Source organism: Penicillium diatomitis, assembly GCF_028827545.1.
Source record: "Penicillium diatomitis strain IBT 30728 chromosome Unknown utg000004l_segment0_segment0, whole genome shotgun sequence".
NCBI lineage: Eukaryota > Fungi > Ascomycota > Eurotiomycetes > Eurotiales > Aspergillaceae > Penicillium > Penicillium diatomitis.
The window spans coordinates 2,333,427-2,360,189 of record NW_026623176.1 but is presented as its reverse complement, the minus strand read 5'-3'; the positions used below and the strand labels follow the sequence as shown (position 1 = coordinate 2,360,189).

The 26,763-nt window shown below is 51.2% G+C and overlaps 10 protein-coding genes across 10 annotated transcripts; 6 read left to right on the top strand and 4 right to left on the bottom strand.

Annotated features, from left to right (window-relative positions):
* Positions 1 to 64: 64 nt before the first annotated feature.
* Positions 65 to 1,099, bottom strand: N7539_004101 (uncharacterized protein; the record flags this gene model as incomplete). The annotated part of the gene is made up of 2 exons (XM_056933703.1): positions 65 to 496; positions 572 to 1,099. 2 exons carry the CDS (start codon positions 1,097 to 1,099, stop codon positions 65 to 67), a joined length of 960 nt encoding a protein of 319 aa, XP_056791244.1.
* A 2,356-nt stretch (positions 1,100 to 3,455) lies between these two features.
* On the top strand, positions 3,456 to 5,656 carry N7539_004100 (putative MFS hexose transporter; the record flags this gene model as incomplete). The annotated part of the gene is made up of 9 exons (XM_056933702.1): positions 3,456 to 3,739; positions 3,825 to 3,950; positions 4,024 to 4,127; positions 4,184 to 4,330; positions 4,384 to 4,494; positions 4,548 to 4,879; positions 4,954 to 5,294; positions 5,344 to 5,407; positions 5,471 to 5,656. The coding sequence occupies 9 exons, from the start codon at positions 3,456 to 3,458 to the stop codon at positions 5,654 to 5,656; spliced, it is 1,695 nt and encodes a 564-aa protein (XP_056791243.1).
* Positions 5,657 to 6,864: 1,208 nt separating this feature from the next.
* N7539_004099 (putative sexual development protein (LsdA)) lies at positions 6,865 to 8,002 on the top strand (the record flags this gene model as incomplete). Its single annotated transcript, XM_056933701.1, has 2 exons — positions 6,865 to 7,215; positions 7,295 to 8,002. The coding sequence occupies 2 exons, from the start codon at positions 6,865 to 6,867 to the stop codon at positions 8,000 to 8,002; spliced, it is 1,059 nt and encodes a 352-aa protein (XP_056791242.1).
* A 658-nt stretch (positions 8,003 to 8,660) lies between these two features.
* N7539_004098 (polysaccharide lyase family 1 protein) lies at positions 8,661 to 10,046 on the bottom strand (the record flags this gene model as incomplete). Its single annotated transcript, XM_056933700.1, has 4 exons — positions 8,661 to 8,999; positions 9,103 to 9,433; positions 9,517 to 9,642; positions 9,709 to 10,046. 4 exons carry the CDS (start codon positions 10,044 to 10,046, stop codon positions 8,661 to 8,663), a joined length of 1,134 nt encoding a protein of 377 aa, XP_056791241.1.
* A 2,296-nt stretch (positions 10,047 to 12,342) lies between these two features.
* On the bottom strand, positions 12,343 to 14,257 carry N7539_004097 (putative amidase; the record flags this gene model as incomplete). Its single annotated transcript, XM_056933699.1, has 3 exons — positions 12,343 to 13,373; positions 13,444 to 13,871; positions 13,947 to 14,257. 3 exons carry the CDS (start codon positions 14,255 to 14,257, stop codon positions 12,343 to 12,345), a joined length of 1,770 nt encoding a protein of 589 aa, XP_056791240.1.
* Positions 14,258 to 16,482: 2,225 nt separating this feature from the next.
* N7539_004096 (uncharacterized protein) lies at positions 16,483 to 17,932 on the top strand (the record flags this gene model as incomplete). The annotated part of the gene is made up of 3 exons (XM_056933698.1): positions 16,483 to 16,701; positions 16,767 to 17,350; positions 17,425 to 17,932. The coding sequence occupies 3 exons, from the start codon at positions 16,483 to 16,485 to the stop codon at positions 17,930 to 17,932; spliced, it is 1,311 nt and encodes a 436-aa protein (XP_056791239.1).
* A 1,065-nt stretch (positions 17,933 to 18,997) lies between these two features.
* N7539_004095 (uncharacterized protein) lies at positions 18,998 to 20,058 on the top strand (the record flags this gene model as incomplete). The annotated part of the gene is made up of 3 exons (XM_056933697.1): positions 18,998 to 19,330; positions 19,376 to 19,467; positions 19,536 to 20,058. 3 exons carry the CDS (start codon positions 18,998 to 19,000, stop codon positions 20,056 to 20,058), a joined length of 948 nt encoding a protein of 315 aa, XP_056791238.1.
* A 1,094-nt stretch (positions 20,059 to 21,152) lies between these two features.
* sdh2 (succinate dehydrogenase iron-sulfur protein subunit SDH2) lies at positions 21,153 to 22,132 on the top strand (the record flags this gene model as incomplete). Its single annotated transcript, XM_056933696.1, has 3 exons — positions 21,153 to 21,498; positions 21,594 to 21,745; positions 21,812 to 22,132. 3 exons carry the CDS (start codon positions 21,153 to 21,155, stop codon positions 22,130 to 22,132), a joined length of 819 nt encoding a protein of 272 aa, XP_056791237.1.
* A 2,045-nt stretch (positions 22,133 to 24,177) lies between these two features.
* On the top strand, positions 24,178 to 24,987 carry N7539_004093 (uncharacterized protein; the record flags this gene model as incomplete). Its single annotated transcript, XM_056933695.1, has 1 exon — positions 24,178 to 24,987. One exon carries the CDS (start codon positions 24,178 to 24,180, stop codon positions 24,985 to 24,987), a length of 810 nt encoding a protein of 269 aa, XP_056791236.1.
* A 328-nt stretch (positions 24,988 to 25,315) lies between these two features.
* On the bottom strand, positions 25,316 to 26,176 carry N7539_004092 (class II fructose-bisphosphate aldolase; the record flags this gene model as incomplete). The annotated part of the gene is made up of 1 exon (XM_056933694.1): positions 25,316 to 26,176. One exon carries the CDS (start codon positions 26,174 to 26,176, stop codon positions 25,316 to 25,318), a length of 861 nt encoding a protein of 286 aa, XP_056791235.1.
* Positions 26,177 to 26,763: the final 587 nt, after the last annotated feature.

Genomic DNA, 26,763 nt, shown 5'->3' with positions numbered 1-26,763 from the left:
AGCTGCCTGGCGAAACCTTCGTACTGATGAGAACCTTGGGAGGCCCCGGTGCTGCTGGAGCTGGTCAATTTTTTGCTCCAGCGATTGTCTTAAGTCGTTCTAGTTCTTTCTGCTTCATTTGCTCTTGTGCTTGGAGTCGTGCAGGAACAACCCCAGCCCTTCCACCTCGAATCTTCCAACCTTGCAGTCGGGGCTTTCCGAGCTCGTGGAGGGTCTTCTTTTCGACGATACTATACTGGCTAGGGTCGGGACGGTCGAAATTGAAAGGCTGTTTGAGTGAGACTGGAGGGTTCGTGATAATTCGGGGAATTCTCAGACTATTGACCGAAGCGGAGTGAAGCATGAGTGGATGAAGAAGCACCACATCCCCGATTTTGCCGGTCATCTCATGGAATTCATGGCACTGCTCGAGAACAGTGTCATAGAAGGCACCGGTTTGATCATCTGGTTGGCCTCGAGGCACCATGTATGGAGAAACTCCCTCTGAATGTCTGTACTAAACAATGTCCCCAGATCAATTCAGTACAAAGACAGGGATGATCACGGTCTGTTCGGATGAAATGAGGCTTACCAAATGCTGGGCCACTTTTCCAATCGCGTCCGAGCAAACCATTGTTCCACCAGCGTGTTCCTGGATGTCACTAAACAGGGGGATGACCAGTAATCCCTGCTCAGGCGAATCGAGGAAATGAATGAAAAAGTCGCCGTCAACGTGCCAATTATCCAGCTCGGCTGCCGGTGTCCAATTACCCTCGGACTCGGGGGTGCCCAAGTTGACAATGAAGGCGTCGTTCCAGACGGCCGAATCTACCGCCACACGATCCTCGCCGCCAAGCAGTTCGCAAATGGCGGCCCAGGCTTTGGGGGCGAAGGTCTGCACTGGTTCCCATTTATGTTCAGGCATATGAATCCGCTCAGCAGCCCAGGTCGATTTGTCGGTCGAAGAGTAGCCTAGCCGGGTCCAGACGTCGGCCGTCCACTCGGCTGCCTTTTCTCGTGTGAAACAGTTGGGGATGCGGACGTAGCCATGTCGCATAAAGTGGTCAATCTCGGTTTGAGACAGATGATATTGGCTTTCTTGGCCTGCTTTAGCAGTCATCTTGAAACACAAACGGGGGATCGTTGAAGGATTTGCGGGGGAGATAATGACAATGGAATTATGACGAATGCGTAGTTGATACCGTAGTTCTGTAATGGATACAGAAGTGGCAGGTCTATCCGATGGGTTCACGAGTCAAGAAGAAATTTGGAAGATGCAAAAGCAATCAAATATCGTCAACTACTACTTGACTGATATCCAGTTGTGGAATTAAACAGAGTGGTGCCTTCCCAATCGAATATTATCCAGTTGCCGGGGTAAGGAAGCGGGGACGCAATTGCTTCGTCGCAGTAGTCAGTAGACTCAGTAGACTCAGTACGGGGAGTAGGGAATTGCTGGTACCTGGTTCTAGGCACCCGGAGATTTTAGGGACTGAATTTGGTACCTGGTACCTCAGCCAGACAGGGCAGTCATGGCCAGAATCAAGTACTACTAGTCTACTAGTACCTACAGTACCTCTTGCTGCCACCTGATTAGTACTTTACTAGTACCCGTGGGTACTGCACTATTCAGTGAATGCCGAAGACGTGATCCCGTGCTTTCGATGCAGTTACCCAAAGAGGCAGGTACGACCACTTTTCCATCTCTCCTCAAACCTCAGCACTCAGCAATCATCATCACCCCCTTCAAGATTCCCATCCACCCAGGAGCTTCCAGTTCAGATGACTTGCATGAAGGCGTGTGAGAGAATACTCACACTACAGATTCCATTCTTATGTCCATGACCAGGATAGTTGCTCGATGCTCGATGAGGGACCAGTCATGAGGCCCCCAGAATTTCCAGGCACAACATGGGCCAGAAAGTTTGCATGCATGATCATGATTCCCTAGTATTGACCCCGCCCGTCAATTCCGGCTAAATTGAAATTTGACGATGCACAAACGGCAACGACTACCTCCAGCTCTAGCGACTACAGCCTACCTTCACAGGAGCTCAACCAAAGAATCTCAGAGCCGGTCAACGCAGTTCTTCCATCGAGATGCCTGTCTGGTTCCAACTCAGTTGAGCTACAGGTCCACGGGTTCGGCTCATGGCATGCTCGCACGATGTACCCCGGACAAGTTGGCCGTGCTCCACCACTGACGGGTCTTGTTCCTGCGGTTGGCTGGACGCTTATTTAGCCACGGAAGTCTGGCACCGTCTGTTCTGGATGGAGTCAATCTTCTGGCCAACAACAATCCTGGTCATTTGAATCAATCTCTTCCTTTCTGATCTTTTTGACCACAATGAAGTCAAAAATTGCATTAAGCTTCGAGTCATCGTGACTGCAGAGACCTCAACCCCAATTGAAAGTGCCGCGGGCCACAGCGACGCCCCCGTCCGACTTCATGGCTGACCGTCTCACCTCGCCCGAAACGGGAACGGGGTGTCTCCGTTGGGACGTTTTTGGGGATCACTCGAGGAAATCGTCTACTCCTCTTTCCGTTCCAAAAGAAAGGCGTACCTCACGTGATTGGTTGGGACTCTGGGAGTGCCTGCTCGCATGAATTGCGCTCAGCGGACGGTGCGATCGGCTTGGGTTGTACCGTCATACTAAATCGAGGTGATGAGAGATCCTTGATTACAGGTTTCAGGCATTTCGTCTCGCACATTGATGCGCATTAGCTCAATGCGCAAATTGCAAACATCCAGTACCAGTACATATGATTGACCAGCCAGTCTTTAATCATGAGAATGGACGGTCACGAGATCAAGGGTATGACTATCCCAATGCCGGACTGCTGCCAAGAGTGTCTCGGATATTGCACCAGCACATGCACCTCTCATGCGCCGTGGCTAGTTGAAACAGTCAGAAAAGTCAATCACAATGTCCCTGCGGGCTGCGGATTGACTTGGTAAATTGGGAATGTTGTGACAGGGATGAGCGTCGGCATTGGCCTTCCTGTTGACCTAAGCGAACGCCAATGTTTCTGGCGAGCTTCTCCCACTGCGGCAAGGCCCGGAGCGGGTCGAGGTCAAAGCAGCCAACACGAGCATCAATAAATAGGTCTTGTGGGATTTCATGATGCCAGGGTATGGAAAGTGGAAATTAAATCAGAATTCCACGAGGACACCCATGCACCTTTCGATAGTTCAGGGCAACGAGCCTGACCATGTTAGTCTGGCGGCGCCGCATAGGCTGTACCCTGACACCCATGTCGGTTTTGAAACCTAATTGCCTTTCTCTCATTCGTGAGGACCACAGCAGAAAAGCTGGGGTAAAGATCGCTTGGGGCGCCACTGCGCCACATGGATCTAGCCCAGTGATATTTTTGCCTACTGAAGGTCCCTCCTAGTGCCGTGTGTACCGTTGAAACTGCGCTTTCCAAGACCAGGGGAGGATATTAAAAACTCCACTAGAGCCCTTTGTGGAGAATGCATCACCGGAACAATCTTTCGAACAATTTTTCAGATATTGGAGACCGATCTTTCCTCAAACCGCGCCCTCTTCACCAGGAAACCTTTGGCTGGATAGCGGACTCGATTGGCATCATGCCGCTGGGCGTTGGAAGCAGGGCTCTCAAGTCCGAAGTCGAGAATGCCCAAGCCGAAGTCCCTCACCTTGAGAAAGTCACATGGTGGCGTGAGCCAGGTCTTCGAAGACTGTATTTCTGGGCTTCTGTGCTGTGCGTGGCATCGGCAACGACGGGATATGATGGGTAAGATTGGAAGAAATTCCTGCTGCGTTGATCACGATTGATAGAGTACAAAAGCTTGCAAAAGGTGGCTGACTTTCCATGACAGAATGATGCTCAATACCTCACAAAATTTGGATTCATGGCAAAAATTCTTTGGGACACCCTCTGGCTCGCAGCTTGGTCTGATGAACGCAGTGTATCAAATTGGTAGTTTGGCTAGTTTCCCTTTCGTGTATGTTCCCTTCGATTCCTCGGAGCCTGACACGCGCTCCAATACAAATTCTGAATGGCTTCTATTTATGCAGTCCTCTCATGGCGGATCGCTGGGGTCGAAAACTACCTATCATCATTGGATGTGTCCTTATGATCCTCGGTGGATTGCTTGGCGCTTTCTGCAAAGACTACGGAAGTTCGTCTCCACCAAACCCATCGAGACCTGGATCCTTTTTCTGAAATGATACACAGTGTATGTTGCCGGTCGTCTGTTTCTCGGATTCGGAAACAGTTTGGCTCAAATGGCGTCGCCCGTTCTCCTCACCGAGATCTGCCATCCCCAGCACCGCGGAAAGGTGACGAGTATCTACAACACGCTTTGGAATCTTGGTGCCTTGGGTGAGTTGTTACATATTGCTCTTTACCGAACACATTTACTGAGACTGGAGCAGTCGTTGCATGGATCGCCTGGGGTACAATGTACATTCAAGGTGACTGGTCATGGCGAAGCTTGACCGTCCTTCAAGTCTTTCCCGCTGTCATTCAGCTGGCTCTCATTTGGTGTATGTGGTCCAAACTTGATCACTTTAGAATGTCACATCTGACCGAGATCCAGGGGTTCCCGAATCGCCTCGTTGGTTGGTATCTCAAGAACGATATGATGATGCCCTCGATATTCTCACCTACTATCACGGGAACGGCAATCAATATAACTCGACCGTTCAGTTCGAGTTTCGTGAGATCAAGGAGACCATCCGTCTTGAAATGATCATTCAAAAGAACAGCAGTTATCTGGATTTCATGAAGACCCGCGGGAATCGCTATCGATTGGCCATTCTTGTCTCTCTCGGGATCATCTCACAATACAGCGGCAATGCCCTGTTTACTAATTACACGAGTCTGATCTACAACAGCATGGGCATCACCGATCAAAGCAAGAAGATTCCAGTCAGTTCATACAACGTCCCGTCAATACATTTTACATGGATACGGACATACAATGCTGACAATTAGTTCTATAGCTGAATGGCGGTCAAACACTCCTGAGTCTCATCGTCAGTATCAGCAGTGCATTCTTTGTCGATCGAATCGGAAGACGCCCTCTGTTCCTCGTCTCCACGACAGGTATGGTACTCATGTTCTTGGCCTGGACGATAACATCCTCCATCTATGAAAAAACTCAGGACGTGCAATCTTCTGGTTACCCTCAAGTTGTCTTTGTGTGGCTGTTCTCCATTTTCTACGCCATTGCCTGGTCGGGCTTGCTGGTCGCCTACTCCCTTGAAATCTTGCCATATCGCCTGCGCGCGAAAGGTATTATGATCATGAACTTGACGGTGCAAGCTTCATTGGTCCTCGGCAAGTAAGTAAAAGCGAGCCGTCTATACCGAATGTTTACTAACACGATCAAGTTACACCAATCCCATTGCTTGGGAAAATCTGCCACATCACTGGAATCTTTCCCTGATTTACACAGTACGTTGATTTGAATGCCACTTCGTTTGCAAGTGAGTCATCCCACTAATGTGATTCCGGCAGGTGTGGATCTTCATTGAACTCTTGTTTGTCTACTTCTTCTACGTTGAGACACGTGGGCCTACCCTGGAGGAGCTGGCTAAAATTTTTGATGGCGACGACGCAGCCGTGGCCCACATTGATTTGGACGAGGTTGAAAAGGACATGGATGAAGATGCCAGAAGGCTGGTGTTCCGGCGAGCCTATTGATCGCTTTGCACTTGGACGTGTTTTTGTTTGCGAAGAAAAAGAAGTCAATGTTTCTACCCTCTATTTAAATCAATTAAATTGAAGCATTTCCGTGCAACAGCTGCTGATTCATTGCTCGGAGTGTTACGAAGCCAACCTATCGGATGTTTTGGAAAAGACTTCTGATTCAACCAGCAAACATTACGGTATTTCATTCACTGTGCAGTTGTCCTTCAGTCGTCTCGAGCTTACATGATCACTCATTCTCCACCCGTGGCAATGCCTCTTGCGGAAGAACCCTTCATCTCTGCGGATTGTCTAACGTGGGCTTCTTGGCTCCCGTCTGGCTGACCTGTCAATGAGGGGGCTGACCGTTCCGGGAGTTATGGGGCCAGACCGAAAGCTTAACTGGAACAAGCCCCTCCTCTCAGCCTCATTCGAACAGGGCCATCAATGCACGGCGCTTACCTTTTCCCGTCTCCAGTCTCCTGCACTATGCACTATGCTCGGTCCATAGTATTACAGCACCGATCCCGATCCAAGAATAGATTCACAAGCCGGTGGCTGTTCGATCTTCGGGTCCCTTCCGAGTCGAAGCTGTGTTCGAAATGACGCCCACCTGAGCAGGCTGTGTGTTTAACTTTCCTATTTCTGGCTCATGCAGGCGATCGTGAGAGTCTACAGGACTGCGCCGCCAGGATCTAGGTGAGATCGGAATCTCCACAAATTGGCAGTCCATGGTATCCGTCCAACGAGAAAGATTCCTGCAATTACGGCCCCCCCCAGCGCATGAGAGGGCTTGTAGGCACACAGCCAAGTCCTGGGAGGGGGGAGGTTTCACAGGGTCCTGCAAGCGCGTTGAAAGCGAAGGCAAACGAAAAATTAGGGCTCGAGGGAAGCCCTTGAATTCTGATTTCACAATAGAAACTTCGCGAAAGAGCGATCCGATCGCTGAAGTCTCACATGTGGATGTTTGTTTTCTTTTCACCAACTGAATTAATGACCTGTCTCGATAGCCCCGTTGGTACGCCAGCTGGAGCCTGATTCTTGACATAAAAGTCACACACTGCTGATTGAGTAGCTATCATTCCAGCTAACTGGACTCTTTCATGTGATATTCTCAGCCCAGTGGATGATTCCGAATTCTTTGTCCCTCTCCCAGTCAGAATCCAAACAATAAAAGCCCATCCCCATCTCCTCATCGTCCTCATCCTCATCGCAACCTCAAAATGCATTTCTCTGACCTTGCCATCCTCTCCTCCATTCTGGCTCTGCCAGTCCTAGGTGTGCCACACCCTCAGGCTCAATCCCACCTGCCCGACGGCTTGCCGTCCCCCGATACAACTCAGGTCGCGCACATCGAACAAGTCGCCCAGGGGACTCTGCCCAATAGCCCGGCTCCAACAGCGATCAGCAATGAAGGGATCGTCAACCTGAAGTTGATCGCTTTTAATGAGTTGTTCGAGGTGGCTTTCTTCAGCGAGCTCGTCAACAATGTGACCAACAACGTCGACGGCTATACCTTCAAGAGGGACGAAGACCGGAGTAGCATGCTGGAGGCGCTGAAGGCTATCGTCGCGGTATGTATATCGAGTGCGGAATAGAGGTATTATGAGAACTCCGATGAGACTGACAGTCATTGCTCGCCCTGCAAAACAGCAAGAGGAACTCCACGCTCTACGCGCCAACGACGCCCTCAAACACTTCAAGGCTACCCAAGTCCAGCCGTGCAAATACAAATTCCCCGTTCAAAACCTCGAATCCGCCATCAAGCTCGCCGCAACCTTCACCGACGTGGTGCTGGGTACCCTGCAAGATGTCGTCGAGCGCTTCGCGCGCGGACACGACTTTGACCTGGCGCGAGAAATTGCCTCTGTCATCGGCCAGGAAGGTGAACAGCAGGGCTGGTTCCGTGCCTTGTTGGGCAAGATCCCCAGTGAACTTCCCTTCCTGACGACCAGTAATCTCAATTTCGCCTTCAACGCGATCCAGGACTTTGTTGTGCCGGGGACTTGTCCTGATCTGAACGAGATCCCCTTACATACATTTGAGCCATTGAAGATTCTTGACATGCCGGGCCCCCGAAGTCAGAATATCAGCATCGAGTTTAGGGACCCGGATGATGAAGCTCGGAACCCGCTCTGGGTGACTTATATCAATCAGCAGAATGTCCCTGTTGTGCAGCCGTTGTGGGTCGTGAGTAAGAAGGATAAGATCGTGGAGGCCAAGGTTTTGTTTCCGTTTGAAGAGCACGACTTGAAGGGGCTGACTATCGCCTCGGTGACAAAGTCTGCTGGTCCGTTTGGAGATGCGAGCCAGGTGGCGAATCATACGCTGGCTGGACCTGGTCTCATTACTGTTGATTGAACTGAGAAGTAGTGGACTATCTTCCCTGCTCGATCATTATCCATGTCTTTGATTCTTTCGAGGATTTAATCAATGAACGTGGTATGTTTGCTGAAGGTGTCGGATTTCGAGTAGCATTTGCCTGTGTCTCTAGCTGGTACCTACGAGGAAACTATTGATTGACGAGAGGGCATGACCTATCTCACCTTGAAGGCACTCGATGAATAGTCCGGTGCTGCAACAGTTATTATTCTTCGTTTGTTCGCGAGGTTTGAACTATCAAGTCTGTTTGACGCTTTCACTGATTTACTCAAATTAAGTACATATTACACGTGGACAGAAATCAAAGTTCAACTACGTTGCATCTATGTTGCATAGCACGAGTCGACGCGTCTGTTACAAAGCCTGCGAGATCATTCCTGAACGTGACACAATTTTAAAAGAGGACGAGTGTCGAATTCAATAATGACTGCATTCGAAAAGAAAGGTGTAAGGTAAATAGATGACAGAGAGATCCAGCCCTTTGATAGAAAAAGGGAATTGATAACCTGGTGTCTCACGTTGCTCGGTAGAGCAGAGAAGGCAGGATGAAGTTGACTCGAGTGAAAATCAGAGTCATCGTGCCCCTGTCTCCGCTGCAAATCCCCACCAAAAGCTCTTGGAAAAAGGAATTCCCAGCTTAAAGCTTACCCTGACCGGCCTTGGCGTTGACGCTAGCCACGACCGAGGTGTAGGGACTGGCAGAGGCAATGTTCTGGCCATTGAACTTGGAGAAGAAGCTGGTGTCGGCGGAGTTGAACTGGCCAGAGCTTCCGTATCCGTTCAGCTGGCACGCACGACCAAGAGCGCTGCCGCAGGCCTGGTTGGCGCTGGTAGAGGGAGAAGTGAACAGCTTGCCGGTCATGGTCACGTCGTTGATGTTGGGGACATTCTGGAAGACGTTGCCCTCGGCAAGGACATAGCCGCCAGAACCAATCTCGAAGGCGTGACCGCCGTTGTCATACCAGTAGTTGTTGACCTGGGATAATTTGATCTTGTCAGCTTGAGTTCAGACGGGGATATTGACGACCACTTTTTTCCCAGTTCAACAACCGAAATGGGGGAGGGGAGGTTGCACTCACAGCGTGCAGGAGAGTGTTGCCCTGAACCTTAGGGGAGCGGCCGCTAGTGTGGTAGATGTAGTTGCCCTTCATGGTGACGTAGTCGTTGTTTCCGTCAAGGTAGATGGCCCAGTAGTGGTAGCCATTGCAAGTGGCGGACCAGTCAGTGCGACCATCGATAAAGCTATTCGAGATGGTCACACGCTTGGAAGCCGAAGTACCAAGGACAATATGCTGCCGACCAATGCGAGCGGTAGTGACATGGTCAATCCAGACCATGTCGCTGTTGTCAATTGTGATAGCATCACCACCCCAGACGTATTGAGGGTTGATGTCAGTGATAGCGACGTTTCTTCACGGAGGGGGAAGAGAGAAAAGTCAGTAAAAATGGGTTCCCTTTGCGTATAGAGAAGTAGTAAGACGGGAAGAGCATACTGGATGATAATGTTGTTCGCGCCGCTGACGATACGGAGACCCTTGCCCTTGATCACACCGGCGGAGCCTTGACCGATGATAGTCTTGTGAGAAGCGACAGTAATACCGAGAACACCAGCCTTATCACTAATGGGAGTGTAAGTGAATCAAACCCCTGGATTTTTTGACTTATTTTTCCAGAAGTTCACTTACTAGGTGATGGAGGACACGGTCGGGGCGTTTGGCTCATAGTTCTTGCACCAGTTGTTCTGGTTAATGGCAATCTGGCACTTGGGGTTGGTGCCCCATGGAGAACATCCACTGCTCTGGGCAGTGCCCTCGGTGCCACGGAAGTCGAAAGTCTTGGTGAGAACAATGACACGGGGCTGACTGTCACCCAGATACGAGACCAGCTCGGAGGTGGACTGGGGATAGACGGGGCTCGCGGAGCCACCACCGGTGACCCCCTTTGCGAAACCCTCAGCCGCGCCAGAGACGCTGATGGCGGCAGCCTGAGCAGCAATCGCTGCGAGTAAGGCAATAAACTTCATGATGACAACCAGGTCTCAAGGTGGGTAGAAAGAAAGAAAGGTAGCTGGGATATAAGAGATCTGCTCAGTGAGACAGACAGGACGGGATGTGTCCATCTTTATAAAACTTGTCCCCTCTCTCTGTCGACTCCCCTTGGAGTGCCATCTCTTGGCGAGTCGATGGAAAGAATCGAGGGCTGTTTCGATGATTCCCAAAAAGGTGGATCGATGAAGATAGCGGCGGAGCTGCAAGATGGCTTAAGGTGCAGTCTCCGCAACGGAATCCACTCCCAATTTGGTGCATGTCTTAGCTCCGAAGTGGGCTGTCATTTCATCCACCCTGGAATAGCGTGTGAGCCGTATGGTGCATGAGTTGTGAGTCCGGCTAAGAAGAGCAAGCACCACCACCACTAGCAGCGTCTGACCACCAGTCAGATTGGTGTCTTGGTCACGAAGGAGTCGAGAGACTGCCGGCGACGGATTTGCAGAAACCAGAAACGTGTGGGATGGACAGCCCCGTTGTGGAGTACCGTCAGGGGCAGCGTTAAGTTTCTCCATTTGGATGACGGAGCTTCCCGGGGTTCTTGAAGAGCCGGATGAGTTTATCCGTGGGTGTCCCGGCGAGTTGAACAATCAATGATCACGTTCAGTTCGTCAGACCGCATGTAGTAATGTACTATGTATGTACACTGTAGGTATGTAGGTGTGGACTGTATACTAATCTGTATCGGGCCTAGAACAAGATTGAAACTGAGGTTCAACGTAATTGCCCAGGAGGTGGAAGAAGGCAGTGTTGTTGTGTATATGATTAAAATCTCCGAGTGTACTCCATAGAAATCCGGCAGAACATCGGTGACAAAAATGTGGAGTGCCTGACGGGTGTACAAACGAACTACGTGCGTGCAGTACTTAGTACTTACTAGGCTACCATCACACGACTTCGAGAACCTTAACCTCGAGTTCACTACTGATGTCTTCCAGACACAGGAGAGAGCGACTCAGACTACAGTACTCTTGCCCTATATCCGACAGATATGCCCAATTTTCATTTTCTCGATGCTCACGTTCTTGTCAAAGGGCCGGCGGGTCGCGATCGCTCGTGGTCTCCGTGGCAGCCCAAAGCCGTTAGACGGTTACAGAATACAATCCAGGTGCGTGAGGATGTTTCACCCTAGTCGAAATGGCCGTCTGGACTCCATCTACACGCCCCACTCGGCATCCTCTTCATCAGATTAAAGTGATCGCACTACGGAACTGAGTAGTCTTGCACTTAGTAGTGTGCGTAGTGCGTAGTGCGTACTAGTAGTGACTCGTGAGTAGTAGTACTGACTGACTCGTTTTGACTCCCGCTCTGCTCCTGTGCTAGTGTCAATGTTGGTTGAAGCATATTAGGACACTGAGACATGCGAGATGAAGCAATCATTTTGGGGGTGAGTAGGAGGAGTCAGTTCCGAGTCGTGGTACTCCGACAATCGTCACATCGGTACTTAGTACTTACTACCAACCTCCTTAGAGGTAGTACCACTACGACCTACTACCAGGTAAGTTGGTAACTTAGTAATTACTACCTAGTACGTACTACCTACTAACCTACTACTCATCCTTCACGGCCTCGCCTGGGTGGACCGGATACCTCCGCAATCATGGATCGGCCGAGGCAAATGAGAGTTTCCATGACATTTGGGCAGTCGTGCCGGACGCTCTTCTTCAGAAATCATCTGTGTATGTACATACACCACGTACTCCGTAGTCCGTACAGGGAATATCCAGAGTTCCCGACAACCATGTCAGTCCACATTTCTTCAAGTGGTCTCGGCCCCCATGTAGCTGAGCTTTGCACAGCCATTCCTGATGGAACTTGACATGAACCAGATTCAAAATAAGTAATCAGATCCCCATCTCCGCGAAATTCTTCCGTCTTGGCGACCAGGTCTCCACACGGAAATGTGCCATTTTTTATTTTCCAATATCCCAGTTTGGGGAACCAGCTTGGCCTTTTGAGACCGGATTTGGAGTTGCACGGGTGAATGAGTCTGATCAATGACAATCATTGCGATATAGGTAGTTAGGTAGAGTGAGTACGATTATTTGACCCCAGTCACGACACGACCTCATTCAAGATCCGGCTCAATTTGTGGTAAATTGTAACGATGCATGATCATCTGGCACACGCATTCCTAGGGTTTGAATACGACTCCACACAATTGCAGGGGATTGCCTCATCTACTTTCAAATTGAACGAGCCTCCACCTTCTAAAAAGTCTGGTGGAAAATCACCCATTTGCATATCCAACATAGTCGAACAGACTCCACGCATCTACAAAGGAACAGGTAGGTTCCGCTGGAGGTAGCCCCGCCACTCAGGGAGGGTGCGCTGCCACTTGGTGCCCGAGGTCTTCTGAAGATCCTCAATGGCACTGGCGTACTTGATCAAAGTCGGCTCTGAAAAAGCAGTGTTCATGATGGCCAGTCCGTAGGGCATACCCGACTCTGGACTGGTCCCCGCAGGAACTGTGATCACGGGATACCCAGCCTGCGCGGCAATCTGGATACTTTGGGCGACGTCGGGGGGTACGAGGAGGCCATCGAGGGTTCGATTTTGATACTTCAAAGCAGCGTCAATTCCTTCCTCGCGAGTGGTACGGTGGCAGAACTCCAGCGCAGAGTAATACGTTTCATTCATGATTCCTTTGGTCTCAAGGGAGGCGAGGAATCCGTCCTGCCCGGAGCCAAAGGCAGGATGAATGGATGGGAAGCCACCCTCCGAACCGTAGTTGTCCTTGTAATACTGGACGATATCCTCGAGGGACTTCATCTGGGTGTTGTTCACCTCGGAGAGATAGTCTCGTAGGTTGTTGTAGAAATCAACCTTGATGTACGTGTATTCGGACTCGTTGGGGTAGCCGCGCGCTGAGCCATAGTCCCAGTTCCACCCGGTGGGTGACACAATCTCTTTGTAGTGCGGAAGCTCTGTGCCGTTGATGATGGTGGCACCAGTAGACTTGATCAAGTTGAGGAGTTCTTCCAGTTGCGCTATTTGCTGCGGATCGCCCAGTGCCCAAAATGACTGCCATGGCAATCCGAAGACTGCCCCCTTGAGGGCGTCTTTCTGGGAAAGGAATTGCGTGTAGCCGCCCTGGGGTGTCTGGCCACGCTGGGCTAGAGTATAGTTGTCCCGAGGATCGACGCCGTAGATCGCGTCCAGAGCGTATACAGCATCGCGCACAGTCTTACCAAATGTACCAATGGTATCTTGGTGTCGAGATTCAGGGATGACGCCGGCCCGAGATGTCAAACCGACCGTGGGTTTGATTCCCACAACGGCATTTCTCTGAGCCGGATTGATGACTATCGAGCGATCTTTAGTTCTTTATCCGGAGAGCTTTCTGAGCATACCAGAGGAGAGACAAGGACATACCGCTTCCATCAGTCTCGGTGCCAAGAGCAATGGGAACCAGATTCGCTCCAACGGCCACACCGGGTCCGGTACTCGAGCCACCAGGGTTGACCGTGAAGTTGTAGGCACTTCGACACTGTCCGTTACGGGCGGAGTAGCCCTCGGAATAGTTGTTGGAGCGCATGTCGGCCCATTCACTCATGGATCCTTTTCCGACTAAGAGCGCACCAGCCTTGCGCAGGCCATGGACCACGAAGGAGTCGCGAGGTACCACATTGCCGATCAGAGCCCAGCAGCCAGCTGTGGTTTCCAGGCGATCTTTGGAGCCGATGTTGTCCTTGACAATGAACGGAATACCATGGAGAGGACCACGAACATGACCCTTGGCACGTTCCTCGTCGAGCTTTTTCGCAATGGCATAAGCATCAGGGTTCAACTGCATGATAGCACTGGTTACATGGTACTGCATCAGCTCATTTGTGCACAAAAGGATATCAGCAGAATGCTAGAAATCTGGGTCTTACTTTAGATAAGGCTGCGTCTGATAGATACGGTCCAAATAACAATCCAGAAGTTGCACGCTTGTGAGCGAGCCATTGCCCATTCTCTGCTGGATCTCATCCACGCTTGCTTCCTCTAACTTGAACCCATTGCAAGGGCGCATTGGAAATAACGAGGCGCCATTGGCGCCCAGCCGTGGGAAGTCGTACGTATAGGGATCATTTACAATCTGCGATGCGACAAGAGGATCTTCGTTTGCGTAGGCAGACGACGCGATGGCCAGCCCAGCAAGGGCGAGGCCGCCCAAGAAGGCTCGCAGATTCGGCGACGTCATGAAGGATGTGAGTTGGGAAGAGTTGAGTATACGAAAGTCTTTGAGCAAAGGATTCCCCCCAGAGGCACATGCAGCACATGTAAACGACAGGGGAAGATTACCACAATGATGCACTACTGTACAGTAGAAACTGATTTAGCGAAACTTTGATTTCTTCAATCGGTCACGCAAAGATTCAAGTTGGAATCTTGCATCCAGGCGTGACTAATCCAAACATGCCGCCCTGGAGGCCGACGGTGCCCTTCCAGAACAGTCCCATGCGGTCGAGCAATGGAGTCTTCGAAAGGTTGAGTTTGGATCCCCACCGGCGACGTTGGATAGACTTTACGCTGGTCCGCTTTAAACTATCCTGTGCCTCCGTCAGCTAAAGCAGAACCCAAGTCAAGTCGTCCTTTCCACGTCCTCAGGGAAAGCGATCCATAGTTGAATCCTTTCTCGTGGAAGCCGTTGCCCGACTAGGATGAGCATTCTTCATGCCAGAGCGGAATGTCACCAGCCAAAACGGGCGTGGTATCTGAGACTCATCAACTCGACGCTGGGACGGTGCCTCGTATTAATGGTCTTCGCAAGCTCACGTACACAGTTTGGAGACCGGCGTGTTCCAGCAGGCAAAGTGGTGATCGCACCATCTCAGCACTTTGTTCTGGTGGTCTTACGGCCTGCCAAGCAAATTACTCACTACGTAGTCTTACCGTGCTATCCTCCGATGCTGCTATGCAGTCGTAACTGCTGATTGTTGACCGAGCATTGTGCTATCAGCCGCTATATCTTGACAAGCTCAAACACTCAACAGTTAATAGTCACCATCACCATCACCATCACCATCACCATCACCATCACCATCAATAAGCTTTGATGGCCAGAGAGTCCAGTCGCGTCCCCATCATTCGGTTTCGCCGGGCACTGGCCGCCACTGATGCCGATGGCGTGTGGAATGCAACATCTGTGAGGCAAGTGGGCCGAATGGAGAGTTTGGTCGCAGCATCCACCAGACCAAAGTCGTTTCTTTTTTTGCCTCCAAGCGCCGACGCCGTAGAACGACAATTCCTCTTACGTACGGTCGGACTCGACAAAGCCTCTCGAGCTCAACAACAATGATGAATTCTATCATCAACAGACATGTGGCCTCCAACACCATGATGACGACCCGTCGCCAGCCTTATCATGGTAGACTGATTCTGCTCGGAGTTGTGAGTGCTACAGGCACCTTTCCTCAGGCTGGAATCGGCGGGGGACAGGGCTTGACTCTGCTACATAATACAGTACTGCAGAACACCCCCACCGCGGACGATCGCGTACGTCGATTTGGGCTCCACTTGACATCGATGAAGCCATGGACGAGCGACCGGTGGCCACTGGTGGACACTGGGCAGGTGTCGATCTCGGGAGTTCGGCGTCCAGAGCGCTGCCAAATGCGGCCTGCCAAGTGACATTACATCCTGACAGCCAGAGGGGCCAATTCTCGGCGACCCAGTGTGATAGGCTCAAGACTGCAACTGCGGCCATCGAACTCTGGATCGAGCATCGATTTTAGCTTTGAAGATGCTTTGGCCTGGCCAGAATGACACACTTTTCACGGTGCCTTTCTGGCTGTTCTCCCCGGAGAAGGATCTCCGACGTGAAGGGGGTAGGAAGCCCACCCCCAAGGATCGACAGCTTCACCACGTTTGACAAGTGATGTGTGGTACCTAACTTGAGATTTGGTGGGAGTGAAATGATGATTCTGAGGGAGTGCTTCTTGGAGAGTTATCATCACTCAACATATCCACAATCTGTCTTTCTAGTGCATCGTCGGCACATTATTGACAGCTCGTGCCTACTGACGCGGGCAAACAAGATCGAAGCTGAGGTATAAGCTGGACCTCATCGATCCCCTCTCGGCCGCGCTACAGAGAAGCACTACAATTAGTCACCTCACATTCGTCGGCCGGCTGGAGACCAGCTGCATTCGATCACGGTGTCGATTCAACAGCCCACATCCGCCAAATCCCTTTCGCGATTAGTGTGCACTCAGACCCAGATTGAAAGATCGTCTATCATATACAGGGAGAATCGACCACATACCCAAAGGCGAAGCCTTTCAGTTCTTCTGTCGGGAGAAGAAGTGCACGGTCTCTCCTCCCCCCAAGTCACCTTATCTGAATCCTCCTCAGTTGAGGCTTATATGAGAAAGATCATCGGCGGCATCAATCAATTATGTCTTGTTAAGATCCGGCCGCGGAATCATGACTATTCCCAAGGATATCCTTGCCGCGAAGGCGGCAGGAAGAATTCCAGATGGCATCTCTCTTGAATACCTCGCTCAATCTCGAAACCATCCTGCCATTGTGGGCATCTTATTCGTGGCCTGCTTTGCGGCCTTCATTCTACTTCTACGCCTTTACGCAAGGGCATTTCTGGTAAAAAGACTCGGACTAGACGACTGGCTAGCGGTCCTGACCATGGTATGTGTCCTCATATCAATCTCTGGCTTGGATTCGTTCTATCCAAAAGATATAAAACTTTCCAGCAGGTTCGCCTTGACTGTGGCGTAACTTTTTACGGTTTACGCGGAATGGCAACTTACAAACGCCTTCACATCCAGATTATTTACATTCCTTTCGTCGTTCTCTGCATCGTTTTGATCAACTTGGGTAGCGGTCGGCATATTGAGTACATTCAGTATGTGCTTCCCCTTTCGACAGTCCGCCAGACAGAGGTTCTCGATTTTGTCGCACACATCTTCTACACAACGGCCCTCTTCCTCTGTCGCCTCTCCGGTCTTGCCTTCTACTTTCGTATTAGTGCACAAAAGAGCAAACTTCGTCTCGCCATCATATTTGTCGCCTGTCTCATGTTCGGCGCATATTTGCCCCAACTCTTTCTCCTCATCTTCCATTGCCTCCCTGTGACGGGTCTCTGGCCCTATGAGTGGCAGACGGAGCCGGTTTCTTATCAATGCATTACATGGGGTTTGGTCTACTCTGTCAACTCTGGCGTCTCTCTTGCATGTGATGTGATGATGTTTATCATTCCGGGAATTTTGATCCACAGGCTGCACATCTCTTCAAGGCAGAAGGTTCAGCTATCTATCGTCATGTTTCCCGGTGTCCTGTGCGTTCATCCTCTCAAATTTTCCCGGCCGCCTGCCATACATCTTAAAAGGTCATTACTCACGCAGTCTCTAGTGTTATTGTCATTTCCGCTATCCGCGTATGGCTGGTTGTGGAGGGTCAATGGGCCACCGATGGCAGCTGGGCTTACAATCCCATGTTATGTGTTGAGAATGCAGAAATCTCCGGCACTCTGATTGCTCTCTCGGTGCCTGCATTGAAACCGCTCTTCGGAAACATTTTCACCCACCTCAACGATCTGACCCCCAGTCATGGTCGCTCGCGATTCACTACACGGCGAAACCAACCCAACCCAGTCAGCGGTGACGGTTCAGCAACGCGGGACGACAAGAAGCTCTTGAACTGGTCACAACGTGGCCAGGACAGTCACGAGATGGTCCCTGCGGAGGTCTTTGTGTCTCGGGATCCTCGTATTCGAGGTTCTTTGATCACGACACCGGGCATTCGGGTAACGAACGAGGTAGATGTCACTCGCTCCAATACCGCACGAACACACTCCCGGGCGTCTTCTGGAAGAGCTTCGAGTTCTTCTGCGCGAGTGCACACGCCGCCCCTCCTCTGAATTTGTACATTTTGTTCATATCCAATATTTCGAATGTGAAACGCCAACTTGAAAACAATTTCTGAGAATAGTGCATCTCATTATGGCACTCGAGGTCTCTCCACCTCGGCTAATGTCTACCAAATTACTAACAAATGTCTCGTATGTTACGTCAACATTTATCGGTTCAGGCGTTACTGGGGCTCCTTGCGAGTCATCCACACATCTACTGTGCTAGATTGTAACTGGCTAGCTGTATGGCCCCCACGGGTAGATCCTTGTATCGTGTCTTCTTGTTTGAATAATAATCATATGATGCAGCGGTCTTGATCTTGGCGTTTCTAGAAGCTACCTCTTGGGCAACTTCAGACACGGATGAACTACTCTTTGATACATCCTGGTATCGCTTGTGCTTGAGTGGGCAGCACTGGCCCTTACAGTACCGTGTACAATAATCGTACCGCTGCTACCGCACAGTCACACTATTCCATTCCAGCTCACGCCGATCAGCCTGAAATGGGAAGCTTGATAGATTGTTGACACTGTACATCACTTAATACTTCAGACAACTTATCCGATCTTAGTAAAACACAAAGGGTTGGTGGAGTGTCCGAGTGATAGAACTAGGTGCACGGCCAAGGCAAGGTAACGGAGCACCTTTGGGTGATTCATAAGCATAGAGAGGTGCCGATTGGTTACACTCATCCTGTCGTGCTCTTTGCATATGTCTCTCCAAATAGACAATCCTACTTTCCACACTTTAGGCTCGTTGGGCATGTGGATACCGTCGGCAGTTTTGGGGCCACGACAATTGATTGATAATCAATGCAGAGCAGACTGATTTGTGATGCTTTTCGGTTGGTGCAATCCTTCTCCGCCAAAGCCAACTACAGAGATAGCTGAATGTGCGGACGCCTTGAAGTCCCGCCGCTCGTGATCAACATAAAGCTGAGCCTCCGCCCGCATGTCTCTGGAGGTAGTCGAACCGTTTCCTTGGTCATCTGGGACAGGCTCTTGGACCTTCAACCACAAACTTTCCGAAATCCTCGAGTTTAGTCGTTCACATCGCATTATCAGTTGCTCGCAATGACTCTCAAGTACCTCATCACCGGAGCTTCAGGAGGTCTTGGCTCACAGGTACTTTCTTACCTGGCTGGCAATATACCCGCCTCAGAGTACGCAGCGGCGTCTTCGAGCGAGGCGAATCGGAAACGATTCGAAGACCGAGGAATCGCGTTTCGAGTAGCAGACTACGACAATGTGAAATCTTTAGAAGCCGCCTTCCAAGACGTCGAGAATCTACTCTTTGTGAGCACGAACACATTTGACGTCGCCAAGCGAGAGAAACAGCATCAGAACGTTGTTGACGCGGCCAAGAAAATGAATGTCAAACATGTCAGTACCGAGTCTCATCCTAGTGTACGCTGCAAGGGCCTTGAGTTAATCCAATCTCGTGTGTGACAGGTATGGTATACGTCTCTTGCCTTTGGAGGATTTGGATCTTCCGACGCGGACGTGCAAAGGGCCCATCTATTGACTGAAGAGATGCTGCGCAAGTAAAGTCCCTATAGAAGAAACGTTCACGCCATCCAGGATCATCCGGGCTAACAAGTGTTTCTTTCAGATGTGGTATCAACTTCACCTCTATACGCGAGGGTCTCTACACCGAGGCATTCCCCGTCTTCATGAATTGGTACCCCAATACATCTGTCATGTATCTACATTCCGATGGACCGATCACTTTCACCCGACGGGCCGAATTAGCAGAAGCTACCGCTCGGTTGATGATCCGGGGTGGTCATGACCGGGACATTGTGCTGCTCACTGCCCAGCAACCCATTACCTTTTCCGAGATCGTCGGGGTCATCAACGACACGACTGGTCGCAATGTGCAGGTCCAATTTGTGTCCGCGGAGGACTTTGTGCGACTCAAGGCGACCGGTGACGAAGGCGGGAAGCCAGAGGCATTCTTCCGGAAACTACTGTCGTGGCATGAGGCGATCGGCAAGGGTGAGACCAGCACGACAGATCCACTGATGGCAGACTTGCTGGGAAGAGAGCCGACACCACCCCGGGAGGCTATTCAAGAGCTGTTACGCGAGAATCCCAACTATGAGTGGCACCAAAACTATGTTAATAGAGCTTAGGAAACGGTTCGTCTGGAGAGGTCAGCAAGCCAAGCCTGAAATCATCTTGTCCCTTGAAGTAGTACCGCGACACATGTAGAGGATGAGGATCCCCTCGGCCACTGGTATCTTCGAATGGAAGCCAGCCTCATGGGGATTCCGCCGCGGCTGATCTACACCTTTGCCGAATGTGACTTTCGCCCGCGTCAAGGCCATGCCTCAAGGGACGACCGATCGACAAGTTCGCATGGTTCAGGCATAGCCGAGGCCACGAGTGCACAGAGAACCACCATCATTGAATGTGCCTCCGCGGACGGCACGCTCATTGATCCCTTCATCGTCTTTCCCGGCGCTGGCGGCACCAGCCATCAGCCTGCTAGAAAGGCCCCAGGTGGTACATCCACAGAGCTCCGCAGCGTAGACCAAGCGAACGCGAAAACGGTTGGCTTACACTTATTATAGGATTACTATGTAAACATAATTCTCTGAAAAACTATACATACACTCTGTGACTCTACAGCCTACAAACCGACGAGACACTATGATTCAGTTTCTGCCTTGCGGCCTTGCTCACAGCGGACGAGAAAAGCGGATCAAGACATCATGCCGTTGATCCTCGATGGTGATAAGATGCAATGGGCAAATAACCCTAACAAACCAGTCCATACTGATCTTTATCGGCATTGTTCCAGAGTTCAATAGCAACAAACATCTACTGAGCGTAACCGAGATGGCCATGTAGCCTAAGGATGGTCCCTTTACCAGCTGAAAACATGTCATCACAAGCGCTGGCAACCTGGAAAACAAGGCGACGCCCGTGTCCGCCCGACGCTTGTAATTAGCCCCGCCGTGATTGGCCCGGATCGGCTGACTCAGCCACTTGCCGAATCTCGAACCCGAGGTTAGTATGCCCAGATCTCCTTGACTTCATTTTGTCGCCGTCGTCACTTCTACACACGTTGTGATCCAAAACCTCGCATCGGCTCTATCGATATCTAGGCCGTCTGAACAATCAGTTTGCTGCCGCTAACTGGCATTATCTGGTCCCAATAATCCTTGCTTGCAATCCCCTCCCAGGCGGAACGCGCTCTTGCAGAATCGTCCATTCGCCCGCCATGGCCTCTCTCCGCACCACTTCTCGGCTCTTCGCTGCGTCGCGGCCTCTGTTCCGACCGGCCAGCTTTGCTCGCACCTATGCGACCGTCGACAGCAATGTCTCCGAGACTCCCAAGATGAAGACCTTCAAGATCTACCGCTGGAACCCGGATACCCCGACTGAGAAGCCCACCATGCAGTCCTACGAGCTTGATCTGAACAAAACCGGTCCCATGATGCTGGACGCTCTCATTCGCATTAAGAACGAGCTCGACCCAACTCTGACCTTCCGCCGATCCTGCCGTGAGGGTATCTGCGGTTCCTGCGCCATGAACATTGACGGTGTCAACACCTTGGCCTGCTTGTGTATGTGCTCACAACTGATTTGCACTCTCCACCGGCTTGATTGTCTTGTGTCCGGCACACTTGATTGTATGCAGTACAGCTGACTCTGATTACAGGCCGTATTCCCACCGAGACCACCAAGGAGTCTCGCATCTATCCTTTGCCCCACACCTACGTCGTCAAGGATCTCGTACCGGATTTGACTCTCTTCTACAAGCAATACAAGTCCATCAAGCCTTACCTGCAGCGTGACACCCCCACTGCTGATGTGAGTTGTACCGCTATGTGCCACAAGCATCCGTTCCTACAGAGACTAATACATATCTGATTCTAGGGTCTTGAGAACCGCCAGAGCCCCGAGGACCGCCGAAAGCTCGACGGTCTGTATGAGTGCATTCTGTGCGCTTGCTGCTCGACCTCTTGCCCTTCGTACTGGTGGAACCAGGAGGAGTACCTTGGACCCGCCATCCTCCTCCAGTCCTACCGCTGGCTGGTCGATTCTCGTGACGAGAAGACCGCCGAACGCAAGGCTGCCCTCGACAACAGCATGAGCGTGTACCGCTGCCACACCATCCTGAACTGCACGCGGACTTGCCCCAAGGGTCTGAACCCTGGTCGTGCCATCGCGGAGACCAAGAAGATGCTCGCCGCTTAGATATGGATATAAAACCGGAGTTTGAGATCCTCATTCTTTTTTTTTCTGCCCTGACGTGTCTTTTCCAGCCTGTGTTGAATCTGCTACCATCATTTCTTGTTCTATTCGAAATTACTTTTTTTATTCTCACCCTGGATGTTTCAAATAGGTGTACATTGTCTGAATATTCTCATCCATGAATGCCCTGATATACTACGTGATGTGTGTGCTGGTGTCCTTTCAAGATCTAGCGTTCGATGCGCCCTGTATACTCCGCTCGCAATGAAGTAGCGCGCTCGACCATTCTGTAGATTGGAATTCGCCTCCGAGTCCGTCCAACCTGGCTTGGTGAGCCCTATCTCGTCTCCTCGTGTCTCCACCAATAAGGTGGCAACGATCTGATTAGATCTAGATCTCGATGACGCTTCCCGATCACTCCATCTACCAGTTGTACCGCGATATCCGTTCTCTGCAGATCGCCACAATAATCAATGGATAATTACGAAAGTCTACTGAATCCCGGAAATTCTTTTCAAGTTTACTTCGCAGCATGAATTGCTGATGTGCTTGAAACCTACGTAGAGCTGCCCGTTCCAGGGTGCCCACGTACAGCGAGCGCCTTGTCTCTTTTCGATATATTGACCTGTGCTCTGCGACAGCCTGGAGGGATAACCTTGTGTGTGAAGCCGTTCAACGAGGCTTTTCAACATTGTCTCCAGTCTGATCGATCTACCGGTGAACAGGAGGTGGCGGCACGTGCATAGGTAGGCTTTGCCTCGGAGATCATGCTTGTCCCGAAACCGTAACATGATTAGCAACAAAGGTGGCTGTGTATTCGGTCGATGGCGCCTGGATGACTCGAAATCCAGACGTGCAGCTATCCGACTTGACAGATTCCTTCCAGCGCCGGTGTCGAGTTCCATTAGATTTGATGAGATCGATGCCTGTGGCGCCTACCTGGACATCAAAGGGAATGCTCCGCGCACGAGTCTCTCAAGTGGTAAGCACCGACGATGTTATCTTCGAGCAAGGAGAAATTAGGAGTTCCCTAGGTCACCTCTTGACTAAATTGTAGACATACCTTGAACTGTCATACAGAAAGCTTATTTTTCTGTGATATCTGTGTTCTCGGGGATTCAGGAAAGCTTTTACGTTAAGCGAGAAGTACTTCTTGCCCTGTTTTCAGGTGGTGCCATACTTTAGTTACCAGTTACTGTCCAGCCAAGTTATGTTGCCTCGGTTACATGAAGAATGGCCGCGGCCGCGTCTGCACGATTCTTCAAGTGATCCTGCAGGCTTTTGGCTTTTGATCTGCAACTTTTGACAGAGTCTTGGTATTCGTTAAACTCTGACACAGACTTATCGAGAAGTCACTCTGCAAGTCAACGGTGCTTCATCCATCGAGTGTGTCCTGCTTGGTTAATGAAGCAGGATGTCACTGAACAAGGGGCCGCAGACGAAACAGATCATTACATAGTGACATGGCCCCTTGGGGGAACCACGCGCACTGCGAGATACATCCTTCTTCAACAGGGTGTGATCGCAATGTATGCGCTCTGATGTCAACTTGGCTCTCTATCACGCTCTATCCGGATACTCTCAAAACGTTTCGACAATAATAGCTCCCGGAGTACCAGCGGCCGTGCGTTAGGGCAAAATTGTGTCCTGCAGGGCCGCTTCTGTGATGACGAACGAGGGAGGAATCTCCAGGGCGGATCATTCCTGACTGCATCTGGACTCGTTCACTATTCGTGAGAAACGCGGATGTCGGATTCCAACGTTTTCCCCTAAACTCCATTCTTGACAGCTTTCTCCACGCCTCTGTTTATGTTCGTGGCTGGTTCATTTAAACCCGCGACAATGTGCTTGCCCCTGGCGCCTCGTTCAATCTTTGGCTCTTGACCCTGTTCGATAACAACTTCCCCCAGGTACTGCTGTTACGAGGTATATCACCAAGTCGACAGGATAATTGCAAGCCGTGTTGTTAAGCAATCTCCATCTGCCACTCTCTTCTCTCTCTCTCTCTCTCTCTCTCTCTCTCTCTCTCTCTCTCTCTCTCTCTCGCCATGCACGCGACTTACCTGACATTGGCGGCCTTTGCCGTGGCTGTCGCTGCCGTTCCTGATGTGCCAGTTCCTAGCGGAAATCCATTTGAAGGCGGCAGCTACCCCTTCTTGTCTGCTGGTAGTTCAGCCGTAGAGGACGGTGGCGATGACTTCATGCCCGCCTACGAGGCCGCAATGCAAGCCATGGAGATTGTCCAGTCGGCCTCCTACAGCAAGTCTGTCTCGGCCAGCGTGGCAGCCTCTCGCCAGGCGACGTCTTCCACAAAAGCAGCACCCACCCAGGCGTTTGACAAAGTCGAAAAGCCAACCGGGGCCTCGCAAGCCTGGTCTACCAGCCAAGGCTCCGCTGTCGCCGCCGCGACACCCAGTGCAGGCTCGAGCAAAAAGAACGCCGTCGTATACGAATATGCTTCCACCATGTCTGTCTCAGCGAGTTACCCCGGACACTCCAACATGGCTCCCATGGTGGTCAATGAGGTCACTGCGACTTCTGATTACTTTTCCAAGGACCTGATGGCTCCGACAACCATCACCCCTGTCTTTGCGCAGAAAGCGACCTCGGTCTCGGGAAGCCAATTGCCAAGTGGCTTCGTCACGGTTGCATCCATGACGACCCCAACTCCAGTGAAGCCCTCGAACAACCTTCACCAGGGTCACCTCGCTTCTGCTTCTGCTGCTCAGTCCAGTGCCCGCAAAGCGGATTCCTCAAGCTCTGCTAGCTTGTCACCCTCGGCTGTTGCTTCAGACGCCACCAGCATGCTTGGCAAGATCCCCGTCCTGGGTTCTCTCTTTGGTAACCTCGGTATCTAAGTTTCGAACGCGGCGCAGCTTGTGTTTGGGTGTTCTTAAATTGTTGGCATGTTGTATTCAACTATCTTCGGGTCATGGGTCGACGAACAGGAGGGAAATAGTAGGCCGGTGCTGTGTCTTGACTCGACTTGATTATGGTCCGATGTTCTAGTATTCTCATTCCCGCATGCGAAGTCATAAGTAATCCTAATACAGATCATATCTCGAAGCGATTTTCAGGTAGATCACAAGCTGCCTGGTAGACATTATGAGAGAACTTTAAAATTGCCTTCAAAAGAACCATGAGCCACATGGTATATAGGTTTACACTCTCGCTCAATAACAAAGTTCAAGGGTATCTTCCAGTCGATTCCAGCATGTCCATGCAACGCTCAACCGCCTTTTGCATGGCATTTGTCGCGTCCTCCAATAACGTCGTCAAAGGCACCTTGCCGGCCTTTTCCTGCTGCACCTTGATGTACTCATTATTCAAGACCTTGTTGATGTTGATCTTGGACACGCCGCAATCAATGCACTTCTGGAAGATCTCCTTGGTGAAGGGATCCGCCCCGTGCAGAACCAGTCGCACCTGTTTCCCCACGGCCTGGTTGATCGACTGCAATCGCTCATACTCCAATTGAATACCGCGAGGTCCATACTCGCCATGAACATTCCCAAAAGCGGGCGCCAGCCAGTCAATCCCCGTATCCACAAACTCCTGACTCTCCTCGGGCGTCGTCAAGAGACCCTCCAGATCCGCCGTGTCCGCAATCCCATCCTCCCCTCCCTCGATGCGCCCGGGCTCAGCTTCCGTCGCGATGCCCCGCTCGTGACAATACGCCACCAGCTCGCGCGTCAAAGCCAAGTTCTCCGCCTTTTCGTAGTGCGACATGTCCACCATGATGCTGTCGAAGCCCTTCAGATCAGCCGCCCGGCGGATGATCTCGGGGGTTTGGGCATGATCCATATGGACGGTGACGGGGACAGAGGCATTGCGGGCGGCCTCTGCGGCGGCGTGCACGAGGATTCCGTCGGCGTAGTGAACGGCCCACGGAAAGAGGAGGATCATGGCTGGTGAGCGTTTGGCTTCGGCTGCGCGGACGGTGGCCAGGATTCCTTCCACGTTGTAGCAGCACATGGCGGGGACGCCGTAATGGTGCTCAGCCGCATGATCTAAGATGCGCAGGGCGCGATTGTTTGCAAGAGACATTGATGCTGTGTAGACGAGGAGGAAAATGGAGGAAGATGGAGGGATGAGGCGCGAAGAACGATGAGGTAGCGTGGGTATTGAGAAATGACAGATGAGGGGGGGGGGGGTCAGGTCTTTCGCAAAATCTCAAATATTAGTATGATGTTTGATTAATTCTCCGCGGATCTACAGTTATAAGTCTTAATCCCCCGCGTGATATTCACGAGTCGCGGATCGCATGTTGTGCCGGTAGACGGGCAGAGTGACTCGACAAGATCGCATCCTGTCCGAGCCATCGGAGACACTCCGAGGTGGGCGCAGTTACGTCAACAGACGGACGGCCCGCGGCATTATTGTTGATTCGACTTCGGTGCCCACCCCCACGCTTTACCAGGGTCTTCTCCACTACGGAGAAGATGGCGGAGTGATTTTATGGACAAACAATAAGTTGTGAAGCAGTGGTGGTGACCCTGTCAAGCGACATGAGAATAGGCAGATTTCAGCTTGAGTCCGTTGCAGGCTAAATTCACACGGGAGATCTTGGCCCGTCCTGGCAACTTTGAAAGCTCACCACATTTGCTAGGAATTGGGATGAACTAGTAATGGAG